The 27,558-nt window shown below is 37.9% G+C and overlaps 1 protein-coding gene across 4 annotated transcripts in view; it reads right to left on the bottom strand.

Annotated features, from left to right (window-relative positions):
* Positions 1-7,699: 7,699 nt before the first annotated feature.
* Positions 7,700-27,558, bottom strand: part of LOC108701900 (fibrillin-1) — a 64,907-nt gene continuing 45,048 nt past the window's right edge. For 3 of the 4 annotated variants that reach the window (XM_041576820.1, XM_041576819.1, XM_041576821.1), the window contains 12 exons: positions 26,681-26,785; positions 26,106-26,314; positions 23,104-23,258; positions 21,440-21,685; positions 19,196-19,358; positions 18,878-18,953; positions 17,803-17,835; positions 17,356-17,388; positions 12,767-12,802; positions 10,878-10,922; positions 10,073-10,117; positions 7,700-8,344 (listed from right to left, as the gene is read on the bottom strand). In XM_041576820.1, coding sequence (XP_041432754.1) covers positions 8,277-8,344; positions 10,073-10,117; positions 10,878-10,922; positions 12,767-12,802; positions 17,356-17,388; positions 17,803-17,835; positions 18,878-18,953; positions 19,196-19,358; positions 21,440-21,685; positions 23,104-23,258; positions 26,106-26,314; positions 26,681-26,785 — 1,214 coding nt within the window. In that variant the 3' untranslated portion in view covers positions 7,700-8,276. The remainder of the gene's footprint in view (positions 8,345-10,072; positions 10,118-10,877; positions 10,923-12,766; positions 12,803-17,355; positions 17,389-17,802; positions 17,836-18,877; positions 18,954-19,195; positions 19,359-21,439; positions 21,686-23,103; positions 23,259-26,105; positions 26,315-26,680; positions 26,786-27,558) is intronic. The other variant, XM_041576822.1, reaches the window with a different exon arrangement.

Here is a 27,558-nt window from a genome sequence, read left to right as displayed (position 1 = left end):
GTTCTGCATGGCTGGGAAGTAAGGCGGGGGCTCCCCCTGCTGTTCATAAGTATGATTGTTTCCCTGCTCAGCAGTTAGGGACCATCTGACAATTCCTATCCACAGCAGTAAATGAAGGGAGAATTTCACTGCATACAGTCAGGTTTCTTATAAAAATGGTACACATTTTTTAATTAAAGTATATTGGAGATAGGTTTCTTGTTCATTAAAGAAAGTAAAAATGGGATTTTATTTTTTTGCCTTTACATGCCCTTTAACCTTTATATATTGAAGCCACTGGCTGGCCAGTAACCCTTTAATTGTTTCTTTAAGCACACTTTACTCATTGCAGTACCAGAAATCACATACTTATCATACTTACCTTTAATCAGATTTACAATGCATACCTGTGATAAGGAGATATCATTTCTGAACATTGTGGTTTATAAGGAGGGGCTAAATTGATGCATCAAAAACAAATGCAATAAAAAGTTTTCCAAGTCTAGCTGGCAAATTTCCATTGTTCTGTGTGAGAGATATGTTTGTGTATGATTCCTTGTCGCAGTATCTATTGGCACTGGGCACTGAGGGGACCCTGGAGCTAGTGCCTGATCCAGAGGTGGCAGTTGGTTCCTTTATGTCAATACTATACCTCCCAAAATTTGGAAAATAAAAACAGGGACAAAAAGATTTGCCACGTGAAATTTGGCAATTTTTTTTAACCACACCCATTTTATGGCCACACCCCCTAAATACCATATCGATTTTACAAAAAAAATGGCAGGTTAAGGAAAGTTTAAACACATTTCTTGAGATTTCTGGGTCTGCCCTTTAAAGGGGTTGTTCACTTTCCAACAATTTTTTCAGATAGTTCACCAGAAATAAAGATTTTTTCCAATTACTTTCTATTTCCTGTTTGTGACCGTTTTTCTAATATTGAAGTGTAAAGTTTAATTTTTTTTCACCTTATGTCTTTCTAAAGCAGCTCTGGGAAAGGGGGTCACCGACCCTTGTAAACTTTTCTAAATTGATACATTTAGTTGACACATTTCTTATCTTTGTCTCTGCTGAGCAGAATCCCTGAGTTTCAATAAAGGCAGCTGTTAGAATTGATACAATAGTTGCTGATACTCCAGAGATGCTGCTGAGAAATGTATCAACTAAATGTTGCAAAATTGTAACAGTTTAGAATCTGCATCTGAATTACTGAGCTGACAGATTCAAACAGGAACATTAAACCTCAAACTTAGATTTTGAAAAAAATAGTAATAAATAAAAAAATGGAAAGTAAGTGAAAAAAGTATTTATTTCTGGGAAACAACATGAAAACTACTGAACTGAAAAATGTGTTTGGAAGGTGAACAACCCCTTTAAACTGCAAGTCACAGTTTTCCCAAGACACCTGCTTATTTAAAATTGTTAAAATTGTTTCTTTGCTTATCTAAAATAGTTACAAATGTGTTTAATTGCAGCTTCCTAGTATTCTGGGCCAAAAGCCAATTAAGTTAGAAACGGTGTATCACTTTCTGGCTGTTCAGTGAAGGAGATCAAAAAGAAAGTCGGGACATTTCAGTAACAATCCGGGACTGCTGGTTGAGTTGTCAAAATCAGGACTGTCCCGCACAACAATTGGTAGGTATGCAATAGGTTTACTTGGTTCGGAACGGGAGGAACTGCTCATCTTTGTTACATTTATTCTGTTTGTAATGTGATTTTCACTCTGGCCACTAGATGGCAAAATGTAATGTAACATAAACGCAGGTGTGACAGTTAGAATTACAAAGGGTGAGGCGGAACTGGGAAGTGTGAAAACTGTTACATGGTAGGTAAAACATTTCAGCAATGTGTGGTGCAAAGAACAAACTTGTATATTTACCAGTATCCACAAGAGGGCAGGGTATAACAATTTTTAAACAAGTATTAGTACAGTAACCTGACAACAGCATGATTATTGCACTTATAAAAATGTAATGTGAGTATGTTAAATGTTATCCTCATTCTTCTCTGCGATTGTTACTGATTTTCCTAATCTTTAGCATATAATTGAACATCAGATATCCTCCTATGATTATAGTTTCCTTTAAATTCATTATATTGTACATTTACTGACCAACGTTTTTCCTATAAGGAAAGTTCTGTAAAAATATTGACAGTATATTTGAGAAGAAGCCATGTATGAGTAACGGAGACCCTGAAGAATTGAAAGAATTGTAAAAACAACCATATCATGCAGCAGTAACATTCAGTCTCTCTTCCTGAACTGAATGATGGGACATGTAGTTCATGAATGTATCTGATAGTTGTAGTTATTTGCCATACAATTCTGCTTAGCAGGACAAATAAAATATAAAGAGTAAAGAGATACAAATACAATGTGTAATATTTTACTTATACAAATAAACATTTCATTAGAATTGATTCACAGATTTTTTAGGGAGACAGAAGAAGGAGGGTCCTGCTTAGGAGAGCTTACAATCTAAGAGAGAAAAAAGTGACATATGCAGTAAGAGTAACCAGTGTGATTGTATAGTTGCTGTTGGGTAGGAGTAATGGAAAGGACAAAGTGAAAGAGGGACACCAGTAGTAAGTGTGTGAGCAAAGAGTAGGGGTTTAAGTGGGTGGTCAGGTAATGTAGGGCTTAGGTTATAGGCTTGAATGAAAAGGTGGGTTTTAACTGTCCGTTTCAAATGGGAAGGGGAACAGTATTCCAGAGAGATGGATGGAGTGAGAAGAAATGATTATTGATAAATACCATTTTTGACAGGTATGGATATCTAGCACAATTCTGCACTGTGAATATTTTTGCTAAACTGCCACTAAACCCCCACAGACCACAATGCAATTTGCACAAAAGAAGGCACAGAAAAAAAACTCAACATCCATTCAGCATCAAAAAACAAATACGTGTTTCACAAATGTTTGCCATTTTGCTATTTTTCACGTGAAAGGGGGGGGCTAAGGAGGTTGTGTGCAAAACAGAGGTTAGGGTTCAGGAATCTTTCATTGCATGACATTTACATCTCCCGATATAAGGGTATGACTACACAATAAATTCCATCCTATTCATGCAAAATGTGCCATACATGACAACTGCAAGTTGTGTGGGACCAGACTAATGAACCACTACACTAGAAAATAATACTAGTTGCGACCCAAACCCCCTCCCTCCCCCTTATGTGGCCCCCACATAAAAGTCATAAAATGCTGCTGTGACTGCTTACTTTGTGTATTCTTTAAAAGGTATCAGTACTGAGAATAACTGGCCTCTGCGTTATTTTAAACCTCAAATTCAGACTGTAAACTCCTGCATTGTTCACACCTGTACTCACACTTGTAACACCTCTATTGTTCATCTCCCTGAAGCCCTGTAATGTTAACACCTCAGAATCAGACTAAAAGTGCCCACACCTGTTCACACCTCAAAACAAACTGCTGGAGAGGCACCAGCTTTGTGTCACTGTATGTAGGACACCTTAAAGTGGTCCTGATAGGTTTCCCTGTCTCTTGCTCTATTCTGCATTTCCTATGCTCCCTGTGTGTGCCATACTCTGCCTGCCCTATGTTCCCTGTGTGCCATACTCTGCCTACCCTACACTACCTGAGGGGGTTGGTGAATAACCCACAGTGGAGGAGTAGGCATATGGATTTAAAGCTATGTTTTGTTAGATTTTTCACATATGCAGCCAATAGTGATGGGCGAATAACATTGCCTGGCACGAATTTGCGGCAGTGATTTTTTCGTGAAAACGTTCAAATTTCACTTCTTTTTTTTTCGAGAGCTTTCCGATTTCACAATTTTTCGTGAAATTTTTTGCTGTTTTGCACATTTTGCAGGAAATTCGCAAATTTTTCGGTGAAGTGAAATGGGACAAATTCACCCATCACTAGCAGCCAACGTTTTTTTTTATTTTTTTTTGGTGTGCTACCACCATTAGTGTACATACGGTTCTAAAGTGGTTATTCCAGTCATTGGTACCACATAAGTTGAACAACACAGCTTTAAAAACTTTACTATGTAGTATAAGTGATCATTCACAATAACATTGTGTTCATTGAAAGATTTCTGGATGCAAACGGCAAGAAGCACTTCAAAAGCTAAGGCTGACATCTAGTGTCCCAAAAGAGGAAAACATGTGTATATTAGACAGTAGTTATGTCAGATGGTGAAAGATTTAGCAGGGCAGGGACCCAAATGCTACAGTGGTATCTGTGTCTATATACTGTATATTAACAAACAATTCTTAAAGGAACTGTTCACTGTTTAAATAAAACTGAATTGATAGATGTAAGAAATCTATTCATCCCAGCCTTTATACATTAAACTTTTGGTTTACTATATTGAATAGTTAAGTTTTATTTTTTACCCAGTTTTATTTTTATACTGAATGGTTCCTATACCAAGCGATGGGCGAAATGCGTATAGCTCCTTTAGCAGATTCGCAGCAATAACGATTGTTGCGGTGGGGAGACAGCACTTCAGGGGGGAGGTGGAATGGTGGAAAATCCTTTCTTTTTCTAAATACAGGTGTACGATGGATGGACCTTCCATATCCTCATCACAATTATACAGACTCCTCCTTTCCAATACCAGCAGGTGTTGCAACATAACTAGTGATAGGGAATAGGCCAAATCTATTTATTTGCCTCTGAGAGGACAAAGTGGCAGTTAACCCTTGTTTGCACACCGTATTGGATTTTCTTGCCTGTAGTGATGTATTTTACTTTTTGAATGGTCCACCTGCCGTTCCTATACACATCATTAATTATTTTATTTATTGTGCCGCATATACCCTCTCGAGATCCCCACAACATACTATATGTAACTAGAAGTCATTTAAGTCGATGTAAAATCTGGGTGGGACCAGTATATCAATCTATTATAGATGCTGTAATCCCAATAATCTATATACCAGATCTGCATACATCTATCAATTTTAAGGGGCCGATTTACTAACTTCGAGTGAAGGATTCGAAGTAAAAAAACTTCGAATTTCGAAGTATTTTTTGGGCTACTTCGACCATCGAATGGGCTACTTCGACCTTCGACTACGACTTCGAATCGAAGGATTCGAAGTAAAAATCCTTCGACTTTTCGACGATTCGATAGTCGAAGTACTGTGTCTTTAAAAAAAACTTTGACCCTCTAGTTCGCCATCTAAAAGCTACCGAAGTCAATGTTAGCCTATGGGGAAGGTCCCCATAGGCTTGGCTAACTTTTTTTGATCGAAGGATATTCCTTCGATTGTTGGATTTAAATCCTTTGAATCGTTCGATTCGAAGGATTTAATCGTTCGATCTAAGGAATAATCCTTTGATCGTTCGATCGTACTATCTGCGCTAAATCCTTCGATATTCGAAGTCGAAGGATTTTAGTTCCTAGTCGAATATCGAGGGTTAATTAGTGAATCAGCCCCTAAGTGTTTTGAACTTGTGAATTTTCCCCTCAATTTTTTTCTATTTTTAAAGGAGCCATTAAATGTTATGTTTTAATTGGGTTATTTATTTATTAGTGGAATGCTGCGTACCAGACAATTGGCACTTTACACACTATAAGCACTTTAACTATGAATTAACTATTTTTGGTTTTCACAATACTCAATAATGACATTTCTGTCTTTCACAATATGAATGTAATTATTAATTGAAGTAACCAATATTTAATTACACTAAGATGTGATTCCCTTGTTCACACTTTATTCCAGAACAACACCATTCATTTTACACTCAATTTGTGATACATTGTGTGACATAACTCTCTTTAGCAGTTCCTTTCTTCTGTGATACTTTGTTGGTCTATTTCTGGTACACCCACTAGCTGGAGGAGGTGTTATGTTGCTACTAGGGCCTAAGGTGGAGGTAGACCTCAGTATAGGAGAAAGTAAGTGTCAGGTCAGAAACTGTAATAGGTCAATTTAGGAGTGACAGCTAGGATTAAGTTAATGAGCAGCTAAGGCTCCAGCGAGGAGTTTAGTGCCCCTAACTTTTTACTTACCCCTCAGTGCAGATTCAGGTATTGGAGTTCACGGCAGCCATCTTCCAGGTCTTCGTGTCTTCTTCCGGCGCCTTGGCAATAGGGCATGCGATGCCACTCCGTTCTCGTTGTAAGATTACTGAAGACCCGGAAGATGGCTGCCGTGAACTCCAATCCCTGAATCTGCACCGAGGGTTAAGTAAAAGGTTAGGGGCATTTGCCCAAGGTAGCAGCTAGGCTGGGGTAGGGTTTTTTTTCATAAGGGGTTTGTTTCTCCTCTAAGAACCAATGGCACCCAAAGTTATTTGATCAAGAGTGATTCCAGTATGCTCATACCAGAGTTGTGTGCCTTCCTCCATTCCATAACCCATTTTCTATGGGTTGAAAAGTGTAAAATACTTTCACTGAAAAAACACTTCAAATTGGCCATAGATCACCCTTATTGACTTTTAGATGAATTTGGCAGCTTTTTGATGCCGAAATTTTACAGTTGAGTTTTGCAGATTTTTCCTCACAATTCAAATTCAGCTCAGCACAAAAAATTTAGAATTTTAGCAAAAATTCATATTTTAACATTGATAAATCACCCCCTTAGTGTTCAGACCCTCTTAGACCAGCTACCACAAACCAACCCAAAGCCAAATAAATACGTTTGATCCCAAATCTAGTGATGGTTCACAATTTGGGAAGATAAATTGTGGCCAAAGTTCCATACTCTTTGCATATGAAATATTTGGAGGATAACAGTTTCTTTTCCCACCAAGATATTGGGTTATTATACAAAAAATATGGCTCAGGTCAGGAGTATAGAAGAGAATTGAACATTAAGTAGTTGCATTATTACAAATTCAACTTTTAAAGTAGTTGCATTATTACAAATTAAACTTACTCTGATGACTTTAAGGGGTAGTTTACCTTGTAGTATATTATACAATGCCCTGTTGCTTGCAACTTTGCAATTGGCCTTAAATATTTATTTCTTATAGTGTTATAATTATTTGCCTGCTATTTCTATATCTTTCCAGATTTTGAATGGTGATCACTAACCCCTGGCAGTCAAAAAACGATTGTTCTGCAATAGTGCAACCAGATAGCTGCTGAAATTGCAAACTGGAGAGCTACTGAACAAGAACCCAAATAACCGAAAAAAACATAAAAACTGAAAACCAATTGCAAAGTGTCTCAAAAATTCAAAGTCTACATCATACTAAAATTTAATTTAAAAGTGCAAAACCCCTTTAAAAGTGTTAAAGGAGAAGTAAAGGTTAAAAGTAAGTAAGCTTTATCAGAAAGGTCTATATAAATATACCAGTAAACCCTCAAAGTAAAGCTGCTCTGAGTCCTCTGTCAAAAGAAACACAACATTTCTTTCCTTTTATTGAGTACACATGGGCTTCTGTATCAGACTTCCTGTTTTCAGCATAAACGTCCAGGAGGGCTTGAGCATGCTCAGTTTGCTCCTCTCCCCCTCCCTCCTCCCATCCCTGCTGTAATCTGAGCTCAGAGCTGTATGTGAGCAGGGAGAGACTCAGGCAGTAAGTGATGTCACATCAAGCTTAAATGGCAGCTTCTAGCCTAAACAAACAGAGACAGTGTCTAGAGCAGTTTACTCTGGTATGGTAAAGCATTTTGCAGAATAAAAATAGTGTTCTAACTTGCTCTATTGTGGCTAATCTGTTGGCAATAAACTGGCTTGGACCTTTCCTTCTCCTTTAAAAGTAGATACAGAAAGTGAGTGAGCACACAATATTTTCAGTTTTCATCATTTATTCCTTAAATTTATTTTAACATAATATTATGACTATTCCAATTGTATCTTTATCATTAATGCAATCAACAGATGATACAAAGCCGTTAAAAATAATCTACAAACATTTTAATTGTGTTTTAATCAATATTTCTAACCATATTCATATGTAATCGTTTTTACTTAAACTGCAATTTCCAGTTTGTCTTGTTTTAGCAACATGGAAAGTTTAAGATAGATTATACAGTATATTAATTAGACTGGCCATTTGCCATGATAATTGAAGAATACCGAATTGAATTGGGTTGCAGGTTCCAGAAATCTTACACCTTTCCAAAATATTCCAGTGTTAATTTATCAATGTTAATGTCAAAATGATGTCAAAGCTGTACTTGTTAACAATTTACAAAGAAAGATTCTCCTTAAACAGAATATATATATATATATATATATATATATATATATATATATATATATATATATATATATATATCAAAAAGAGTGCAGATTGTCCACAATAGTTGAAGAATATTGCAGTGCCTTGGTCTGTGGGGTCTAGAAATCCAGTGCAGAAGATAACTACTTTCCAGAAAACAAGACTATTGACAAGAGCATAAGAACAGTAAATGTCCACGATGCTTGTGTGCCTGGGGGGAATATGGATAAAGGCATTACAGAAATGAATCTCACATTACTTGACAGTGATGGGCGAATTTGCGACATTTTGTCAAAAAAATTGCGAATTTCCAGCGAAATTCATGAAACGGCGAAAAAAATCGCGAAACGGCACCAGCACCTGAATTTTCTTTTTTCGCCGTGGGCATTTTTTTTTGTCACTGGCAAATTTTCGCCAGCGAATCTTCACGGCCATTTCGCAAATTTATTCGCTGGCGGCGAATCGCACAAATTCACGTCTGGCGAATAAATTCACCCATCACTAATTACCGATTGTTCGTAAATATCTCCAGAACAAAATTGGAGACAGTTTACTTGTATGGAAAAAAATATATAACAAATAGAAGCTTCCTAGCAATTTTCAATGTACAGGTACGGGAACTGTTATCCAGAATGCTCAGGACCTGGGGTTTTCCGGACAATAAATCTTTCTGTGATTTGAATCTATGTACCTTAAGTCTACTAGAAAATCATGTAAACATTAAATAAACCCAATAGGCTGGTTTTGCCTCCAATAAGGATTAATTATATATTTTGGATCGTTTGGATCAAGTACAAGGTGCTGTTTATTTTTATTACAGAGAAAAAGGAAAACATTTAAAAAAGATGGGTATTATTTGTATTATTTGGATAAAATGGAGTCTATAGGAGATGGCCTTCACATAATTTGGAGTTTTCTGTAAAATGGGTTACTGGATAACAGATCCCATAGCTATATAACAATCTAAAAGAATATGTAAAGGACCGTAAGGCTAATAAGAAATGCAGTGTTTTTTTTTCCAGATAGAGAGCTGCCTGTACAAGTGGTTACCACTGAAAACAACAGAAGGCTGCTAGCACAGTTTTAGGCTATGAAATATAATTAGTGATGGGCGAATTTGCGCGATTCGCCGCCATCGAATAAATACGCAAAACGCCTGCGAAAATTCGCAAAAAAAATTCGCCGGCGTCAATTTTTTTTTTTCGAAAAAACGGATGCCGGCGTCAAAAACGGATGCCGGCGTCAAAAACGGGCGCCGGCGTCAAAAACGGGTGCCGGCGTAGAAAAAACGGGCGCCAGCATCAAAAACGGGCGCCAGCGTCAAAAACGAGACGCCGCCGCCGTTTTGCGAATTTTTCGCCGTTTTGCGAATTTTTTGCGAAATTCGCAAATTTTTCAGCGAATTGAAACGGCGCAAATTCGCCCATCACTAAATATAATAAAACAGGAGCAATGGTTGGCCACTTCTGATACACACTTGGGGGCAGATTATCAAGGGTTGAATTTCAAAGTAGAAAAAACTTCGAAATTCAACCATCGAATTGGAATATCAAAGTCAAAGTTTTTTTTACATCGAATGGTCGTATATTCAAATTATTTTACTTCGAATCGAAGTTGAAGTCGTAGCATCCTATTCGATGGTCGAAGTATCCAAAAAATTACTTAGAATTTCAAATTTTTTTACTTTGAAAATTCCCTCTAATTCACTTCGACCCTTGATAAATCTGCCCCTTGATTTCTCCTTTCAGAATACATGGTGGCAAATCAATAAAATGGCAGGTCAAATTATTATATATAAAAAAAATATATAGAGATATATTTATTTATTTATTTAATTTACAGCCAAGAGAGTAATGTGTGTTTACACTGGCCCAAGAAAAATCAAGTAGCAGTTAGCGATTGCTTTTAATAGCAAATTCACAGACAAGTGAAGTTTTACCTGAAGCTGCACCGGCAGATTTAGAATTGGACAAATGGAGTAAATCTGAAAAATACAAGAAGGTTTATTATATTTACGAGTCCACAATTGTTGTGTATTAAAGAGTAGACATTTATGACTATGCAATGTGCACAATGTCTTCCTCCGTTGACAAATTACCACACATCTTTGGTCCCTATTTTGGAACTCAGAGGCATGTAGCCACATTTAGTATCCTAAGAGAGCCGGGAGTGAGTATTCACATTTAAAGTGACAGGAGCATACAAAGATTACAGAGACTGTATTGTGTTGGACTGAGGTTGTTCTTTCTTTATTTAGAGAGATCATTTGTATGGGCATAATTAGTTAGCAAGGTCTTTTTGCCACTGTGTTAGTGGTACTGCTTGAACTAGTTGCCCTTTTCTTTTTAGATAAACAGTTATTTAGTTCACATTATCATTGTTGGGGCGACCCATAGGTGCATTCTTGAATCCCATAGGTGGAGGCACTGCACTAATAAGTACCAGGTACCCAGTCTCATCCAATATCACTGCGGAGCGGCTCCGATTTGTCCCGTGCCATTAGGGACATTATATAATAAACCAGGAGCAATGGTTGGCCACTTCCGATACCCATTTGAAATCCCCTTTCAGAATACATGGTGGAAAATCAATAAAATGTCAGGTCAAATTATTATATATAAATATATATTTATTTATTTAATTGAATTTACAGCCAAGACAGTAATGTGTGTTTAAACTGGCCCAAGAAATATCAAGTAGCGGTTAGCTTTTAATAGCACATTCACAGACAAGTGAAATTTTACCTGAAGCTGCAATGGCAAATTTAGAATCAGACAAAGGTCGTAAATCTGAAAAATATATATTAAAGAGTAGACATTTATGACTATGAATGCAGTATGCAAAGTGCACAATGTCTTCCTCCCTTGACAAAATTCCACACATCTTTGGTCCCTATTTTGGAACTCAGAGGCATGTAGCCACATTTAGTATCCTACGAGACCCTGGAGTGAGTATTCACATTTGGGGGCATATTTATCAAGGGTTGAGTTTCGAATTAAAAAAAAATTTGAATTCAAAAAGACCAACCGAAATGAAGTCAATTTGGGCATCAAACTGTTAAATGGACCCCTGGCATTCATATTTACGATGTTTTTTCTTGGTACCTAATGCTATGTGGGAGACACAAACTTGCAAAGTGAAAGTGTTGAGGTAATTTCTCAGAATTTTCATTATTTTTTATAGAAACCACTAAGTTCAGTAAAGTTTTTTGATATTTGGTAATTAGGAGTATAAAGCCATGGTTATCCATTATGGATTTCACAGAATTTGTACCTTTCAAAAAAATATATGGTTTCCTGTTCTGATGAAGTGGCAGGACGCCACGAAACGCGTTAAGCGGGCAGCCAAGGGTTCACTGCTGCTGTAACCTGTTTTTATGTCTACTGAATAAAATCTTTATTTTTTAACATTTTACTGAATTCTCACGGTGCTCCGTCCTTTTTCTGTTCCTGGAATTCTTTTTGACCGCGTGGGATGGCGGCTAGCAGTGCAGCACGTTTGAATTCAGCGTCCGGTAAGTGCTCCCACTAAAATACATTTTCCTGTTCTAAACCTACCGTTCCAGAATTTATTGGCTTTGGAATCCAAAGTGCGCCATAGTCTACTATAGTGCTTTGAAATTCTGTAATTCTGTGAGGTTTTAATCTATAGAAGTCAGAAATCTCAATAAAACTATACATATCTGGTATTCAAGACACTTGAGTCTTTCCAAAACAGCTGATTTTCTGTGCATAAAATTAAATATTTCTGTGTTTGTGGTATATATCCCTATAAAAAGGCAATTTTTTGTATTTAGCTGTAAATCTTGTTCTAGAAGTGGAAATACAGAAAAACTCAGGCAGATTTAAAAAGTCCAGGTTCACACCCCCAAAAAAATGTATAGTTTCAAAAGGTAAAGAAAAAAAAAAACCAGGAAATGCCTCTAAAATTAGAGAGCACAAAATGTTCAAAAAATGTCTGGCACTGAGTGCAAATGAAATGTGAAATTCTGCTGGCACTTAAAGGGGCTGATTCACTATGGGTCGAATATCGAGGGTTAATTAACCCTCGATATTCGACTAGGAATTGAAATCCTTCGACTTCGAATATCGAAGTCGAAGGATTTAGCGCAAATTCTGCAATTGTACGATCGAAGGATTATTCCTTCGATCGAACGATTAAATCCTTCGAATCGAACGATTAAATCCTTCGAATCGAATGATTCGAAGGATTTAAATCCAACGATCGAAGGAATATCCTTCTATTAAAAAAACTTAGGCAAGCCTATGGGGACCTTCCCCATAGGCTAACATTGACTTCGGTAGCTTATCTGCCGAACTAGGGGGTCGACGTTTTTTTTAAAGAGACTATCGAATGGTCGAATAGTCGAACGATTTTTAGTTCGAATCCTTCGATTCGTAGTCGTAGTCGAAGGTCGATGTAGCCCATTCGATGGTCGAAGTAGCCCAAAAAACACTTCGAAATTCGAAGTTTTTTTACTTCGAATCCTTCACTCGAATTTAGTGAATCGGCCCCAAAGTGTTAATAATGCATTTGGTTTGATGGTAATGTGTGTTTACACTGGCCCAAGGAAAATCAAGTAGCAGTTAGCCATTGCTCTCAAAAGCCCATTTACAGACATGTGATGTTTTACCTGAAGCTGCAATCTCAATTTTAGAAGGGGGTAAATCTGCAAAATACAAGAAGGTTTATTACATTTATGAGTCCACAACACTGATATATATTAAAGAATAGACATTTATGACTATGAATTCAGTATGCAAAGTGCATTTCCTCCCTTGACAAATTGCCACACATCTTTGGACCCTATTTAGGAACACAGACACATGTATCCTTAGTATCCGGGAGACCCGGGAGTGAGTATTCACAATTAAAATGACAGGAGCGCTCAGAGATTAAAGAGACTGTAATGTGTTGGACTGAATTAAAAGTTAGTTAGTAAGGCCCTTATTGCCACTATGTTAGTAGTGCTGCTTGTATTAGTTGTCCTTTTCATTTTAGATAAACAGTATTTAGTTCACCAAAGTCCATGTTCATTATTATTGTTCCTAGTGGGGCCACCCATAGGTGCATTCCCAGATCCAACTAGGTGGAGGCACTGTGCTAATAAGTACCAGGTACCCAGTCTCTCCCAATATCACTGTGGAGTGGCTCAGATGCCACCAATGCCATAATACTTGCAAAAGTTCTGGTGAATAGTTAATAAAGTTGATTAAATCCTTAATTTACTCAGGCGTTATGCCAAAGAAAATCACTTCTATCAACCTAAAAAGCTTGTACATGCACATTGAATTAGCACATCAGTGCCGATCCACTGGGGGCGTAGCTTCCATAGATATAACAAAGCCAATCGACAATTATGTCAGGTTTTGAAACAATTTGTCTGTTGTCTCAATTCATCTCATGGGTCAAACAGCTATACAAGAAATCTATAACTCAGGACTGGATCAACTACAACCTCTCAGCTGTATTTGAGCTGCGGAGAGACACTAGGCAGGAATGCCTCCTGTTGCCCCTCCTATTTGCTCTGACCATCGAGCCATTGGCAACAAAATTAAGACAAATGCCACTAGTTAAAGGAATCATAGTTGGCAATAAAGAGGAAAAAGTGGCACTGTATGCCGATGAGGTGTTACTATTCCTTGTAGATGTCGGCCCCTCATTATTAGCTGCGCTAGAAATTCTTGAGAAGTTTGGGACGCTAAGCGGCCTATGGACAAACAAAACTAAATTGATACTATTTCCTTTGGGGAACCTAAATGCCATTGAAGGCACCCTGGCACTCATACTAGACACTAAGGGGCCGATTCATCAAGAGTCGAATATCGAGGGTTAATTAACCCTCGATATTCGACTAGGAACTAAAATCGTTCGACTTCGAATATCGAAGTCGAACGATTTAGCGCAAATCCTACGATCGTACGATCGAAGGATTATTCGTTCGATCGAACGATTAAATCCTTCGAATCGAACGATTCGAAGGATTTTAATCCAACGATCGAAGGAATATCCTTCGATCAAAAAAACTCAGGCAAGCCTATGGGGACCTTCCCCATAGGCTAACATTGACTTTGGTAGCTTTTAGCTGCCGAAGTAGGGGGTCAAAGTTTTTCTTAAAGAGACAGTACTTCGATTATCGAATGGTCGAATAGTCAAACGATTTTTAGTTCGATTCATTCGATTCGTAGTAGTAGTCGAAGGTTGATGTAGCCCATTCGATGGTCGAAGTAGCCCAAAAAACACTTCGAAATTCGAAGTTTTTTTAATTCGAATCCTTCACTCGAGCTTTGTAAATGTGCCCCTAAGTTTCACTAACTGGATATTATAGTTACGACGGACCCATCACTAGATGTGAGAGGGAACTTGGACCCATCCTCACAAAGATAAAAATAGTAACTCTACACTGGATCAAGTTACAAGTAATTATGTGGGGTGGGGTCAATGTATTTAAGATTTATATACCCATTGTGGATTCAACATAACCGATCAGAACTTCAGTAGTGAACTAATCTTTCATTTGGGCTCATAAATCACAAAGACTAGCGGGGATGACTCTCACCACTCCCAAGAAGAAAAGAGAACTTGCCCTCCCTCATCTACAACACTACTATTTTGCATCCCAGCTTTCTTATATACATAATTGGTTTTACCCAGATTGGTGCAACTCTCTGACAGCATTACATGCAACTCTTGCAAGGTCTCTAGAAGCTAAACGCAACTAGCCCTACAGGTAGGAATGTGACCTTTTCTCATTGTCAGATGCTAACTACCCCCATAAGAATTTGGCCAATGTTATGTGGATGAGGATCGTTTGTTTTAGCTGTTTTTGAATAAAGGCTTTTAAATATATCGGTTGGCTCTTGGAGTGTGTGCTTCTTCGCTGAAGCACACTGTTTTCTTGTTTACCACTGTTCAAAATGTCTCCAACCTGTCTCAAATGACACAATTGATAGATTTCCCAACTAGGTATAAGGTATCTTGATGATTTACTGGTTGATAGTTGGCTTGCATCACTAGAGCAACTAAAGTCCAGATTCAACTGCTCAGATATTTAACTATTTTGCTACTTTCAGCTACGGCACACATTCTAAGCTCAATTTCAATCCTATCAAATCACACCCATGCTGTTGGCAGGGGAAGCCAAACTTTGGGCTCTAGACCCATCCAAATTACTGTCTCAAGTGTACAGCATAATCCACTCCTCCCAACCAGTTTAGTTTGACAGCAAAACAGAAATGGATGAAGACAAATGGGAAGAAGCCACAGACAACTTATACACATATATAATACCACTCAGGGACAGGGTGGTCCAATTTAAGATGGTCCATCAAATCTACATTACACCCTTGAGGCTCAAGGCCATGGGTAGACTAGATGGAGACAAATGTATGAAATGTGGTATTGGAGAGGCAGGATTTTTCCACCTGATTTGGGAATGCCCTAAGGAAGCACTATACTGGACCAAACTTATTCGCAACATTACTGTCTACCTATCTTCCAATGCTTATTGGGTAAACTAGGTGAGACAATTACAAAAATCTAGCGTCCTAATTATCTTACACTCCAACAGTGGGTTCAGCTAATAAATAGTACACAACCCCTAATAAAATTGACATACAATGCTCGGGGCACACCTGTGAAATTTGAGAAAATTTGGGAACCAAGGTTAGATGCCAACCATGTACCCCTACCATATGACTGAAATCTATTTTTAACACTGTAACTTAATGCTGCATGTTTTAATCTGCCTTGGAAATGACGCTGTGGGCATGATGTAAATAATTGTACCAGACTTTGATGTAAGTGCCAAGTACTCTAACTGCTCTCTTGTTTATATTTTCTTTGTTTTGTTTTTGTAAAATGAAAATTAAAAGCTTTCAAAAAAGTTAAAAAATACTTTACCACTAAACTTAACCACTATAGTGACTTAACCACTAACAGAAAAATCATGGGTTTTTGGCTTTTGTCCCATTGCACATGTATGGTATGGGATAAAAGTAGTTATTTTGCACCACAAAAATAACACCATCTTTAGACTTAGGTCAAAAATGCTCAATTACAATTACCTATATCATAAACTACAAAATGAGCCCAATTGAGTGTTGTCGTGACCCTTCCTGCTCTACTTAAAGAACCAGGGCCTAGTTGGGAATTTAACAGGTGTCTGTTTTTATGTAAAGCTAATAAAGGTAATCTTAGTGATGGTCTTAGTTTCAATCGCTAAAAGTTTAATATTTTATTTGGTTTTCTTATAATGATTATATAAATTAGCCTTTATAACTAAAGTGTTAGTAATACCAGAACATGATTTTGTTAACTTAAAGGGATACTGTCATGGCAAATATAATTTTTTTTCAAAATGAATCCGTTAATGGTGCTGCTCCAGCAGAATTCTGCACTGAAATCCGTTTCTCAAAAGAGAAAACAGATTTTTTTATATTCAATTTTGAAATCTGACACGGGGCTAGACATTTTGTCAATTTCCCAGCTGCCCCAAATCATGTGACTTGTGCTCTGATAAACTTCAATCACTCTTTACTGCTGTACTGCAAGTTGGAGTGATATCACCCCCGTCCCTTTCCCCCCCAGCAGCCAAACAAAAGAACAATGGGAAGGTAACCAGAGAACAGCTCCCTAACACAAGATAACAGCTGCCTGGTAGATCTAAGAACAACACTCAATAGTAAAAACCCATGTCCCACTGAGACACATTCAGTTACATTGAGAAGGAAAAACAGCAGCCTGCCAGAAAACATTTCTCTCCTAAAGTGGAGGCACAAGTCACATGACCAGGGGCAGCTGGGAAATTGACAAAATGTCTAGCCCCATGTCAGATTTCAAAATTGAATATAAAAAAATCTGTTTGCTCTTTTGAGAAATGGATTTCAGTGCAGAATTCTGCTGGAGCAGCACTATTAACTGATGCGTTTTGAAAATTTTTTTTTTTCCCATGACAGTATCCCTTTAATTTAGATCTTTGGAGCTAGAACCTATTATCTTTTTTCTCTGGCAACACCAAGAAGAGAAATCAGATATCTCACTTTCTGATCTCACTGTCATCTTTCGTCAGTGTAGGCTAGTGGCCCTATGGACATGGAAATGTTTTTTTGTGCCATGTTGCTTTAAGAATCTAAATCTATGTATGTTTGACAATAGCTCCAACTATGCCTAAATCTCTGATAATATTTATAATGAAATTCACACATTAAAATAAAGATCTACCATCAACTTCAGTCGGTAGTTTTGGGGGTGAATCTGAAAAATAAAAGAAAGTTAAATACATTTAAGAGACAGATTGTTGGTGTAATGATTATATAAATTAGCCTTTATAACTAAAGTGTTAGTAATACCAGAACATGATGTTGTTAACTTAATTTAGATCTTTGGATCTTCGGAAGGGGTTTTTTACAGTGAGAGCTGTGAAGATGTGGAATTCTCTCCCTGAATCAGTTGTACAGGCTGATACATTAGATAGCTTTAAGAAGGGGTTGGAAGGCTTTTTAGCAAGTAAGGGAATACAGGGTTATGGGAAATAGCTCATAGTCCAAGTTGATCCAGGGACTAGTCCGATTGCCATTTTGGAGTCAGGAAGGAATTTTTCCCCCTCTAAGGCAAATTGGAGAGGCTTCAGATGGGTAAGTAAATTCACACATTAAAATAAAGATCTACCATCAACTGCAGTCGGTAGTTTTGGGGGTGAATCTGAAAAATAAAAGAAAGTTAAATACATTTAAGAGGAAGATTGTTGGTGTATATTTTAAAACATTACTATGTGCTAAGTAGCCTATATTTAAAGTTTGCAGTTTGCTCTAAGGCACCCATTCAGATGTGCAGACCAGAGAGCACCAAGGGTCATAAAATGCCAAGAGATCACCCTAATGTCAGACATTAAACGGGTTGTCATGTGTAATTTTTTTATGACGCACAACACTTTTTTTTTCTCCTATTGGAGTTTAAGGGCGTCATTTCCTTGGCGAAACTCTGCAAAATATACTTCACAAGTTAGGGTACAGTGCTAGTCAGGATAAATAGTGAGTGTAGGCTTCAGGCCAGGACAACCGAAAAAGAAAAAGTCCTGTCCAGAATAACAAGGGGATGACAATGCGAAACGTCAGGTTGTTGAGGACAGGTGAGGATAGAGAGATCCTGAGAAGGACGGTGGAAGGAACTCGGACCTAACTGCAATAGGAGGTATTGCTACACAGTCAACCTGTTGAGAAGTGGGGAAGGTCTATATAATACAAAGTGCTGTTGAATCACTGGATATATGTCTTTGGATGGATTTCCTGGTGTGCTTCCAGAAAATAAAAATCTTACGGTTTGGAAGAGAATGTCTGCTGCCTTCTGATTTTTAGTATATACTCAGCCTGCCCTCCTTACACTGTTACCTCTACACAGTGTGGTATTTATGGAGCAGTTCAGAATATTTCAACATACTGTACAATGTTCATTGCTAAAAACAGGGAAATGTAATAAAAATTGCTCATTAGCATTAGCAATGCAAACATGTTTTCCTTTGAGTCAATGCATAGAATATGTAATAAAATATCTTATTAAAAAAGGATATTACTTTGCACCAAAAAAAATAAAGGCTCCAATTTCAAGCTAGTCTTAAAAATCCACTTACAAATGCATTTCCAATGTAATAAACTTTAAAATGAACAATATCACATTGCAAAATCCAATTATTATATAAATATATATTTACATCTTTTTTTACTTTCCGCTCCATGCCTTTACTCACCCAGGTTGATGAATGGTCCAATTTTCAGGTTAAAGGTATTTTCTGTAGTTACAGCCGTGGCACGGCTTTTGCATGTCTGCAATACATAAATACATAGATAGATTTTTATTTGAAGGGGGTAGCTGAGGTAAAATTGACAATTGACATGTGTTTGATGTCAGATGCAAAAAATACCAGATAGAAAGAGAAGGCACTGTCATTGCTGGATACATAAACATTGTAAAATGTCTTCATTTTCCATTCCGAAAAATTGGTAGTCATGTGAATATTTACCCTCTGATTTTGTAAAAGGCATTTTTCATAATTGGCTGTACTCACAGGCAAGCAGGTTGAGGTCATATTGTTACATGCATAGATTTCACAGTGTAGATAGACCTGGTTATAATCTCCAACAAATGCAAACATCTGGAAAGAAAACTGTGCTTGGCTAGATAAGCCATTTTGTACTACATTGACAGTGTTGTCAGATCTGCTAGGGCACCTGTAAAAAAGACAAAAAAAAGTAATGAAAAATGACAGTAAAATTGTCTCTAGAATCAGCTAATTTATAGGGATTATTTTGAAGTCCCTCAATGCAAGATAGAGAACAGGAAGTTCCGCATTCACAATGCAGGAGAACTGAAACAAATTTAAATTCTCACAGTGCAGGATAACTGACAGGAAGGTCAGCTCTCACAATGCAGGAGAGTCGACAGGAAGTTTAGCTCTGAAGCTGCAGTAGAATCAACAGGAAGTTTAGCTCTCACAATGCAGTACAATTGACAAGAAGTTCTGTTTTCACAGTGCAGGAGAACTGACAGGAAGTTCAGTTCTCACAGTGCAGGAGAACTGACAGGAAGTTCAGCTCTCACAGTGCAGGAGAACTGACAGGAAGTTCAGTTCTCATAGTGCAGGAGAACTGACAGGAAGTTCAGCTCTCACATTGCAGAAGAACTGACAGGAAGTTCACCTCTCACAGTACTAGTTATGAGTTCTGCATTTTCTGCACCGGGGACACTTCAACCCCCCACTTGGGTCAGCTGCAGTAGTACAGATATGCAGGGTTGAGATCTGGGGGGACGGCGGACTTCTATAAAATGGTCCAAGATGGTCCAGCATTAAGTATATGGCTGTACGTCATAATTAAGTTACAGAAAAAGATTAAAGTAGTGATGGGTGACTTTGTCCCGCTGCGTAATTCGGGAAATGGCGAAAAATCAAGCAGCATCAATAATTTTGATGTGCATCAATTTTGACGCCTGCGTCAATTTTTATATGCACGCCTATTTTGTCTAAATGCATTAAAGTCAATGAGTCAATTTTCGCTGGTTTCGCAAATTTACTCGCCAGTGGCGAAACGTGGAATTTCCCTGTGAATTCGCACCTGCCAAATTTATTCCCATCACTAGATTATAGTTGTCATTTTTGTTATAATTACAAGTTTCACAATCTAGGAAAGAAAAGCAGAGTTCACCTTTAGTCTCAAACTCTTTGTTCGTTTTATGTATATGTTTATGTTTCTGCCATATTTTTGCTAAAGGCCATAAAAAAAAACCCTGATTGTCTGCTTGATGATTTGCAGTGACCCCAAAGCTCAACTTCTCAGCAGCTACCTAGACCACACTGAGCATGTGCAGTGTCACTGAGACGTGTAACAAAATCCAAGATGGGAAGCACCTACAGTATGCACAACTCCGAAGGCCTGGATCATTAGCGATATGAAGATGCTGAACCTTTAGGCTGGTGCAGTACGTGTAGCACAGTGATCCCCAACCAGTAGCTCGTGAGCAACATGTTGCTCTCCAACTCCTTGGATGTTGCTCCCAGTGGCCTCAAAAGAGGTGCTTATTTTTGAATTCCAGGCTTGGAGGCAAGTTTTCACTGCATAAAAACCAGGTGCACTGCCAAACACAGCCTAAATGTAGGTTGACAATCCACATAGGGGCTACTAAATGGCCAATCACAGCCCTTATTTGGCACCCCAGGAACATTTTGCATGCTAGTGTTGCTCCCCAACTCCTTTTATTTCTGAATGTTGCTCACGGGTTCAAAAGGTTGGGGATCCCTGGTGTAGCATATACAATACATCATTTCTAGCCATATTTGTTTTTGGGGTTTAGTTCCCTTTTTTTTCTTTTTGGTGCAAAGCTGAATAAAGTGGTTAAGCGTGTGAAAAGTGTAAATGTGTTATTTTCTTTTTTTCCCCCTTACATACAGACCAAGTCAGATTTATTAAGAATCGAGGGTGCAGTTTTATGATAGTTAAAAAAAAACATGACATGAGTATTCATTCTCTATCGTTTTTTTAAGCATCAATTGTGTTTTTTTTTTTCTCGCATATAAAAATTGTCGAGCGTCAAAAGTATTCGGACACCCGTTGACTTGTTGAATGAATTTTCAATTTCAAATTTTTCCCCATTTTGCAAATATTTCTGTAAATTTGCAAATTAGCGAAATTAGCGAAATTAGCGAAATGCCACAGATTCGCCCCTCAGTACAATTAATAAATTAAAGCGTGTTATTAATCTCGCTCCATGTATACACCATGATCACCCCACAAATTCTTTTATCATAGTACTTTACCTGTTTTGGATGATATAATACTTAATGGGATCATCAGGATTGCTTGATGGAGTAGCGTAGCAGTTTTTCAGTACCAAGGCATACTGAGATGGATCCGGCCCATCAAGGAACACTCCAATATAAATCACTGTTTTGGTGTAAAGATTAATTTGTGCTCCTTGGTATGGATATTTATAGTCACTGTTGTTGTAAACTGCCATGTAAGCCTTAAACTCTCCAGTGCCAGTAATGGAAATATCTGTAGTGCTACAAATGGCAAGAAAATGGCAAAGGAATTATTGTAAAAAAATATTTCTACGGTCAGGGAGAAGTCATACTCTAATATGAAACAGTGGAAACTATGTAAATCAGTTCAAGTGAGAATGAATAATCACCATTTGGCTTTTAGCAGAACAAACCTATTATGCAAATGTGAAGGACAAAACATTTTTAATCAGGACACTTGTAGGGCAGATTTATCAAGGGTCGAATCTCGAAGTCTAAAATACTTCGAAATTCGACCATCAAATTAAAATACTTCGAATTCGAATATCGAAGTTGAAGTATTTTTCAACGAATTTGGCCATCGTCCGATCGAAGTAAAATCGTTCGATCGAACGATTAAATTGTTCGAATCAAACGACGCATCAATTTTGACGCCTGTGTCAATTTTTATATGCACGCCTATTTTGTCTAAATGCATTAAAGTCAATGAGTCAATTTTTGCTGGTTTCACAAATTTACTCGCCAGCGGCGAAACGTGGAATTCCCCATTGAATTCGCACCTGCTAAATTTATTCCCATCACAAAACGAATTTCAAAGTGTAAAATACTTCGAAATTTGACCATCTAATTAAAATACTTCAAATTTGAATATCGAAGTCGAAGTATTTTTCAACTAATTTGGCCATCGGACGATTGAAGTAAAATCATTCAATCGAACGATTAAATCATTCGAATTAAATGATTCGAACAATTTTAGTGTACGATCGAATGATTTTACTTCGATGTGTAAAGACTTAGAAAATGGTTGTAGAAGGTCCCCATAGGCTGACATAGCACTTCGGCAGATTTAATTTGGTGAAGTATTGAAGTCGAATTTTTTTAAAGAGACAGTACTTCGATTATGGAATGGTCGAATATTCGAACGATTTTTACTTTGAATCGAATTCAAAGTAAATTCTAAGTCGTAGTATCCTATTCGATGGTCGAAGTATCCAAAAAATTACTTTAAATTCCCTCAAATTCACTTCGACCCTTGATAAATCTGCTCCGTAGTGTGAGAACATTTAAGCACCTTCCCCATAGGCTAACATTGATGTTCTGTAGGTTTTAGGTGGCAAAGTAGTTGGTCGAAGTTTTTTTTTAAGAGACAGTACTTCGACTATCGAATGGTCGAATAGTCGAACGATTTTTAGTTTGAATTGTTCGATTAGAAATCGAAGTCGTAGTCGAAGGTCGAAGTAGCCAATTTGATGGTCGAATTAGCCAAAAAAAATTGAAATTCGAAGTATTTTTGTTTCTATTCCTTCACTCAAGCTAAGTAACTATGCCCCTTAAAAAAGAAAGTGTTTTAGTTCTGATTTATAGTAGTGATTGAAATAAAACATAATTTAGGGGTTTTGAGCCATCTTCAGCTTAGAATGCATAATCCTTAAAATGATGGTACAAATAAATACATTTACCTGATAATGGGATCCAGGGCAGTGATAAGACTTAGCCTCATATCAAGTGGGTAAATACAAGTTGAAGTCATTGTCAGCTTTTCTCTGATTATATTCCCGGGAAGTATAAAATAAAAGTCATAACGGTTTACATAAGAGGCATGGGTTCCATTTGTCTGAAAAAATAAAAACAACAAACTATAATCAGTTGAAGCATGAATTAATTGTTCAGTATAAAAATAAAAACTAGGTAAATAGGCTGTGCAAAATAAAAAATGTTTTCAATATAGTTAGTTAGCCACATGTATAAAGACTGGAGTGACTGGAGGTCTAACATAATAGACAGAAACACAACTTCCAGCTCTCATGGTTTCCACTGATTGGTTACCAGGCAGTAACCAATCAGTGGGGCTCATTTATCAACACTGGGCAAATTTGCTCATGGGCAGTTACCTACAGTATAGCAACCAATCAGTGATTAGCTTTTTGAAGCCAGCTGTAAGTAGAACAATCAATGCAGCAATTTGATTGGTTGCCATGGGTTACTGCCCATGGGCGAAATTGCCCAGTGTTGATAAATGACCCCCCAGTGACTTTATGGGGGGGGGGACACATGAGTTATCATTGTTGCTTTTGAATCTGAGCTGAATGCTGAGGATCAATTGCAAATTCACTGAACAGTTATTTCCCATGTGGCCTAACTCCGAGTTAGAGAGCTGAAAAGCAGGAAGTTTTGTTGTGTTCTGTTAGACATCCAGTCACTCCAGCCTTTATACATTATATCTTTGGCTAACTAACTATGTTAGAAACATTTTTTTATTTTGCACAGTCTTATCTATTCAACCAGTTTTTACACTGCACTGTTCCTTTAATATCAAGGATTCATGGAAAGGTTATTGTCAGTACAACTATACATGCATTACTGCGTCACACCTAGGAGAACCAGCGCTGAAGGAGACAAGACACATGCTGCGGGCGGCGGGGAGGGTAAACCACTAGTGATGGGCGAATTTGCGCGAAACGGCGAAAAATTCGCGAAACGGCGCCGGCGTCTCGTTTTTGACGCCGGCGTCCGTTTTTGACGCCGGCGCCCGTTTTTTCGACGCCGGCGCCCGTTTTTGGCGCCGGCGTCCGTTTTTCGAAAAAAAATTTTTGACGCTGGCGAATTTTTAGCGCGAATTTTCGCGGGCGTTTCGCGAATTTATTCGCTCGGCGCGAATCGCGCAAATTCGCCGCGAATTCGCGCCTGGCGAATAAATTCGCCCATCACTGTAAACCACTAGACCACCTGGGTAACTATTCGTCACAGTTCCCAGGGGCGACAAAAATGCTGCACCTGGTAACTTTAAGAGCCGAATTTCTGGTTTTCAAACAGGAAATCCGGCTCTTCTAGCACAGAGAGTGCAATTATTGTCTTCGTGGACCACCAAGGCACCAAGCTGCCTCAGGTGGCGGAGGGGCCAGGATCGCCCGTGGCTAGAATTAATGCCAGGGGCGTAACTACAGAGGAAGCAGACCCTGCGGCTGCAGGGGACCCAGGAGGTACAGGGGCCCCATGAGGCTCTCATTGATGAGCAATTTCAACATATATTGGTAAAACAGGACAAACAGTGGATATGTTGTCGGCCCTAAAATTAATTTGCTGTGGGGCCCAGCAACATCTAGTTACGCCACTGATTAATGCCTCTGATGATGACTCTTTGAACAAAGAACAAAGTGTACCTAGGCATGCAGGACATTGAGAGCTTTGAATGGTTGAATAGTCAAACGATTTTTAGTTTGAATCGTTCGACTCCCAATATTTCCTAATCATCCCTTCTGGACCAATAGTTAATATTAAATGCTAACACTATATTATCAGTATCCCTGCTATGCTGATGTGGGAATTAACAGGTACTAATAGTGATGGGCGAATTTATTTGGCAGGCGAGAATTCGCAGAGAATTTGCGCGATTCGCCGCCAGCGAATAAATTTGCGAAACGCCCGCGAAAATTCGCGGAAATTGCGCCGTTTCGCAAATTTCGCGCGAAATTCGTGAATTTTTCGGCGAAGCAAAACGGCGCAAATTCGCCCATCACTAGGTACTAACACTCACTGTCAATAAAAATAGGCAATGTCATGTTTTGTATTTAGTCCCTTTGATACACTAGTCTATAATTGTAAGGTCCAGAAAGCCTCCCTCAGATTTAGAGAATATACCAGATCTCCTCCTCTAAGTGGAACCTTAACCTGTTCAATCACCTAACCTTCAGGTCTTGGGCAGCATTCGGGTAACATTAAGAAAAATGTTTGCCTACAGGGGACCACTCATCCTTCTTTGTAATGGCCTATAATTCCCCAATTCCCCAGCCTTAAAATATATTGCATTCATTAAACCCTTCAGTTGACTAAACTATTTTAACAGGTGACACCCACTGCTAAGATCAGATCATTTAATGTAGAGATTGTTTTCAACAATTCAAGGCTAAACATGTCTTATATAAATTTTAAGTCTTGGCCCAAATGGTCCTCCAGAATAAACTGACAAACGTCAATTTTTTTTGACATGGCGGATTTTTCTCCAATGAATTGTCTCCGCAGTTCCACAAATTAATTTGCTTGCAGTGGAACATGAAGAACTCACCACAAATCAGTTTCTGGCGAATTTATTCGCCCATCACTATAAGTTACACCTACAGTACATGCTGGAATAACAGGAAAAGTATTCTCCAGGCTCGATGCCCAACTGCACTCCTCATCTGACTTTAGCTGTCCTTGTGGACTAGCCTGATTGTTTCACACATCTGAAGCAAGTTTTAACATGATTAACCTGTTATACATATACTTACCTGCCCAGTCTTGCCAATGGAACTACTTCCTGGCTCCTGTTGTCCATCCAAGACCAAATAAGCTCTTCCTCCCTCCCCACCCACCTACGTATATAGGCTACAAGACCTAGAACCTAGCTTATATTAAACCTTTCCCAAAGGGTTCTTACAAGTACACCATTATTATATAGGCAAACAGTGTGAGCATCACTTACAGTCAACTTCATCCCGCAGTTTCCAGCTTGCAAAGGGGACAGAACTGAATATGTGTTGGTAGTATAATCATTCAGGACAGTGAAGCAGGAACTGTTCTCAAGTTTTATATAATTTACATCAATTTGCAGAGCCCTCAGCTGACATTTTCGGAAAGATGTTTTCATATTATGCAAGCCGCAGCTAACGGATGGTGTTAAGTCTGAGAAAGCTTAAAACATATATTTGGTTATTGTGAAATATCAGCAAACTTGAACAGTATTCTTTGTGTAAATTAGACTGATGTATTGATGTTAGGGTTGAATTAATCACATTGGATAAACCTGTGCCCTTAAAACCCCTTTTCTATCAAGAACGTAGGACCAGGGGAGATATTTGATAAACGTGCCCCAAACTGTGTGCACTGTTCATGGCTTTTGATTTTGTTATTTATGGTAGGCCTCCAGGACACAAGTGTTTTTAGTACTAAGGGACACAAAAATGCTCATTATTTTTCATTGAAAAAAAATTTGTTTCTGATGTTTGACTTTGCACCTAGCATACTTCAATACAATTTGTGCCTTTTGATAATACATACCAGATATAGCACGACTTTCCTTGCAGTAGCACCCATAGGATCCAGACACAAATCTGCATTCTTCATCGTCAGTGCATAAGCAGTCACCATTAATTGAACTTGGATCTAATGAGATCAATAATTGAAATTAATTCTTCAATTTTAGTATCTAGAAGTCTTGTCTAATGGTAAATTATTATCCTCATTTTAAAATTCTGATCTTTAAAGATACTCTAAACTTACCTCCAGTTTTGAGTGGTAATTAGGAATAAAACAAATCTGGGACTCAGTTTGGACTTTGGAAGATTGGAACTGAATCTGACATTTTTTTTTAACTTTTTAAATTTATCATGTCACTTTAGACCAGAAGTTGACCTTTTTTTTGTTTTGTTGCTAATCTTCATACGTAAAATATGGTTCTGATTCATTTTGGTCCAAATCTTTTGTGGTGGATTCTGTTTATCGCTAATATTAATCAATTATCATTCTGTTCAAGATAAAATACTACATTTCGCAAACACAGGTGTGGGATCTCTTACTCTATTTGAAAGTCAAAGGTGAAATATCACAGAAAGGAAAATGTAATAGTTTCATCGCAATGAACTAAAACATTTCAGTTACAATTTTTTTGTAGAATTTCTGAAATAATCAAGTTATTCTTTACTATCCCCCCTTAGCATCTGTCTCAGTTCATTCTTTCCTCATGCAGAAGTTAGTGCCATATCTTAAAGGGGAACTATTGCAAAAATGATAATTTAATATAAGCGTCATCATAGTGAAAAAAACATCTAAAAACAATCAGTTAAAGATTTTGTACCATTTCTGAAATAAACCAGTTTATCTTCACTTTCCCTCTCTCAGCATCTGTTTCTCTTCATTGTGTCTTCATGCAACTGTTG

This window comes from Xenopus laevis, chromosome 9_10L, assembly GCF_017654675.1.
Source record: "Xenopus laevis strain J_2021 chromosome 9_10L, Xenopus_laevis_v10.1, whole genome shotgun sequence".
Classification (NCBI taxonomy): domain Eukaryota; kingdom Metazoa; phylum Chordata; class Amphibia; order Anura; family Pipidae; genus Xenopus; species Xenopus laevis.
Note: the sequence above shows the minus strand (reverse complement) of the source record. Positions and strands in the feature narration are given on the sequence as shown.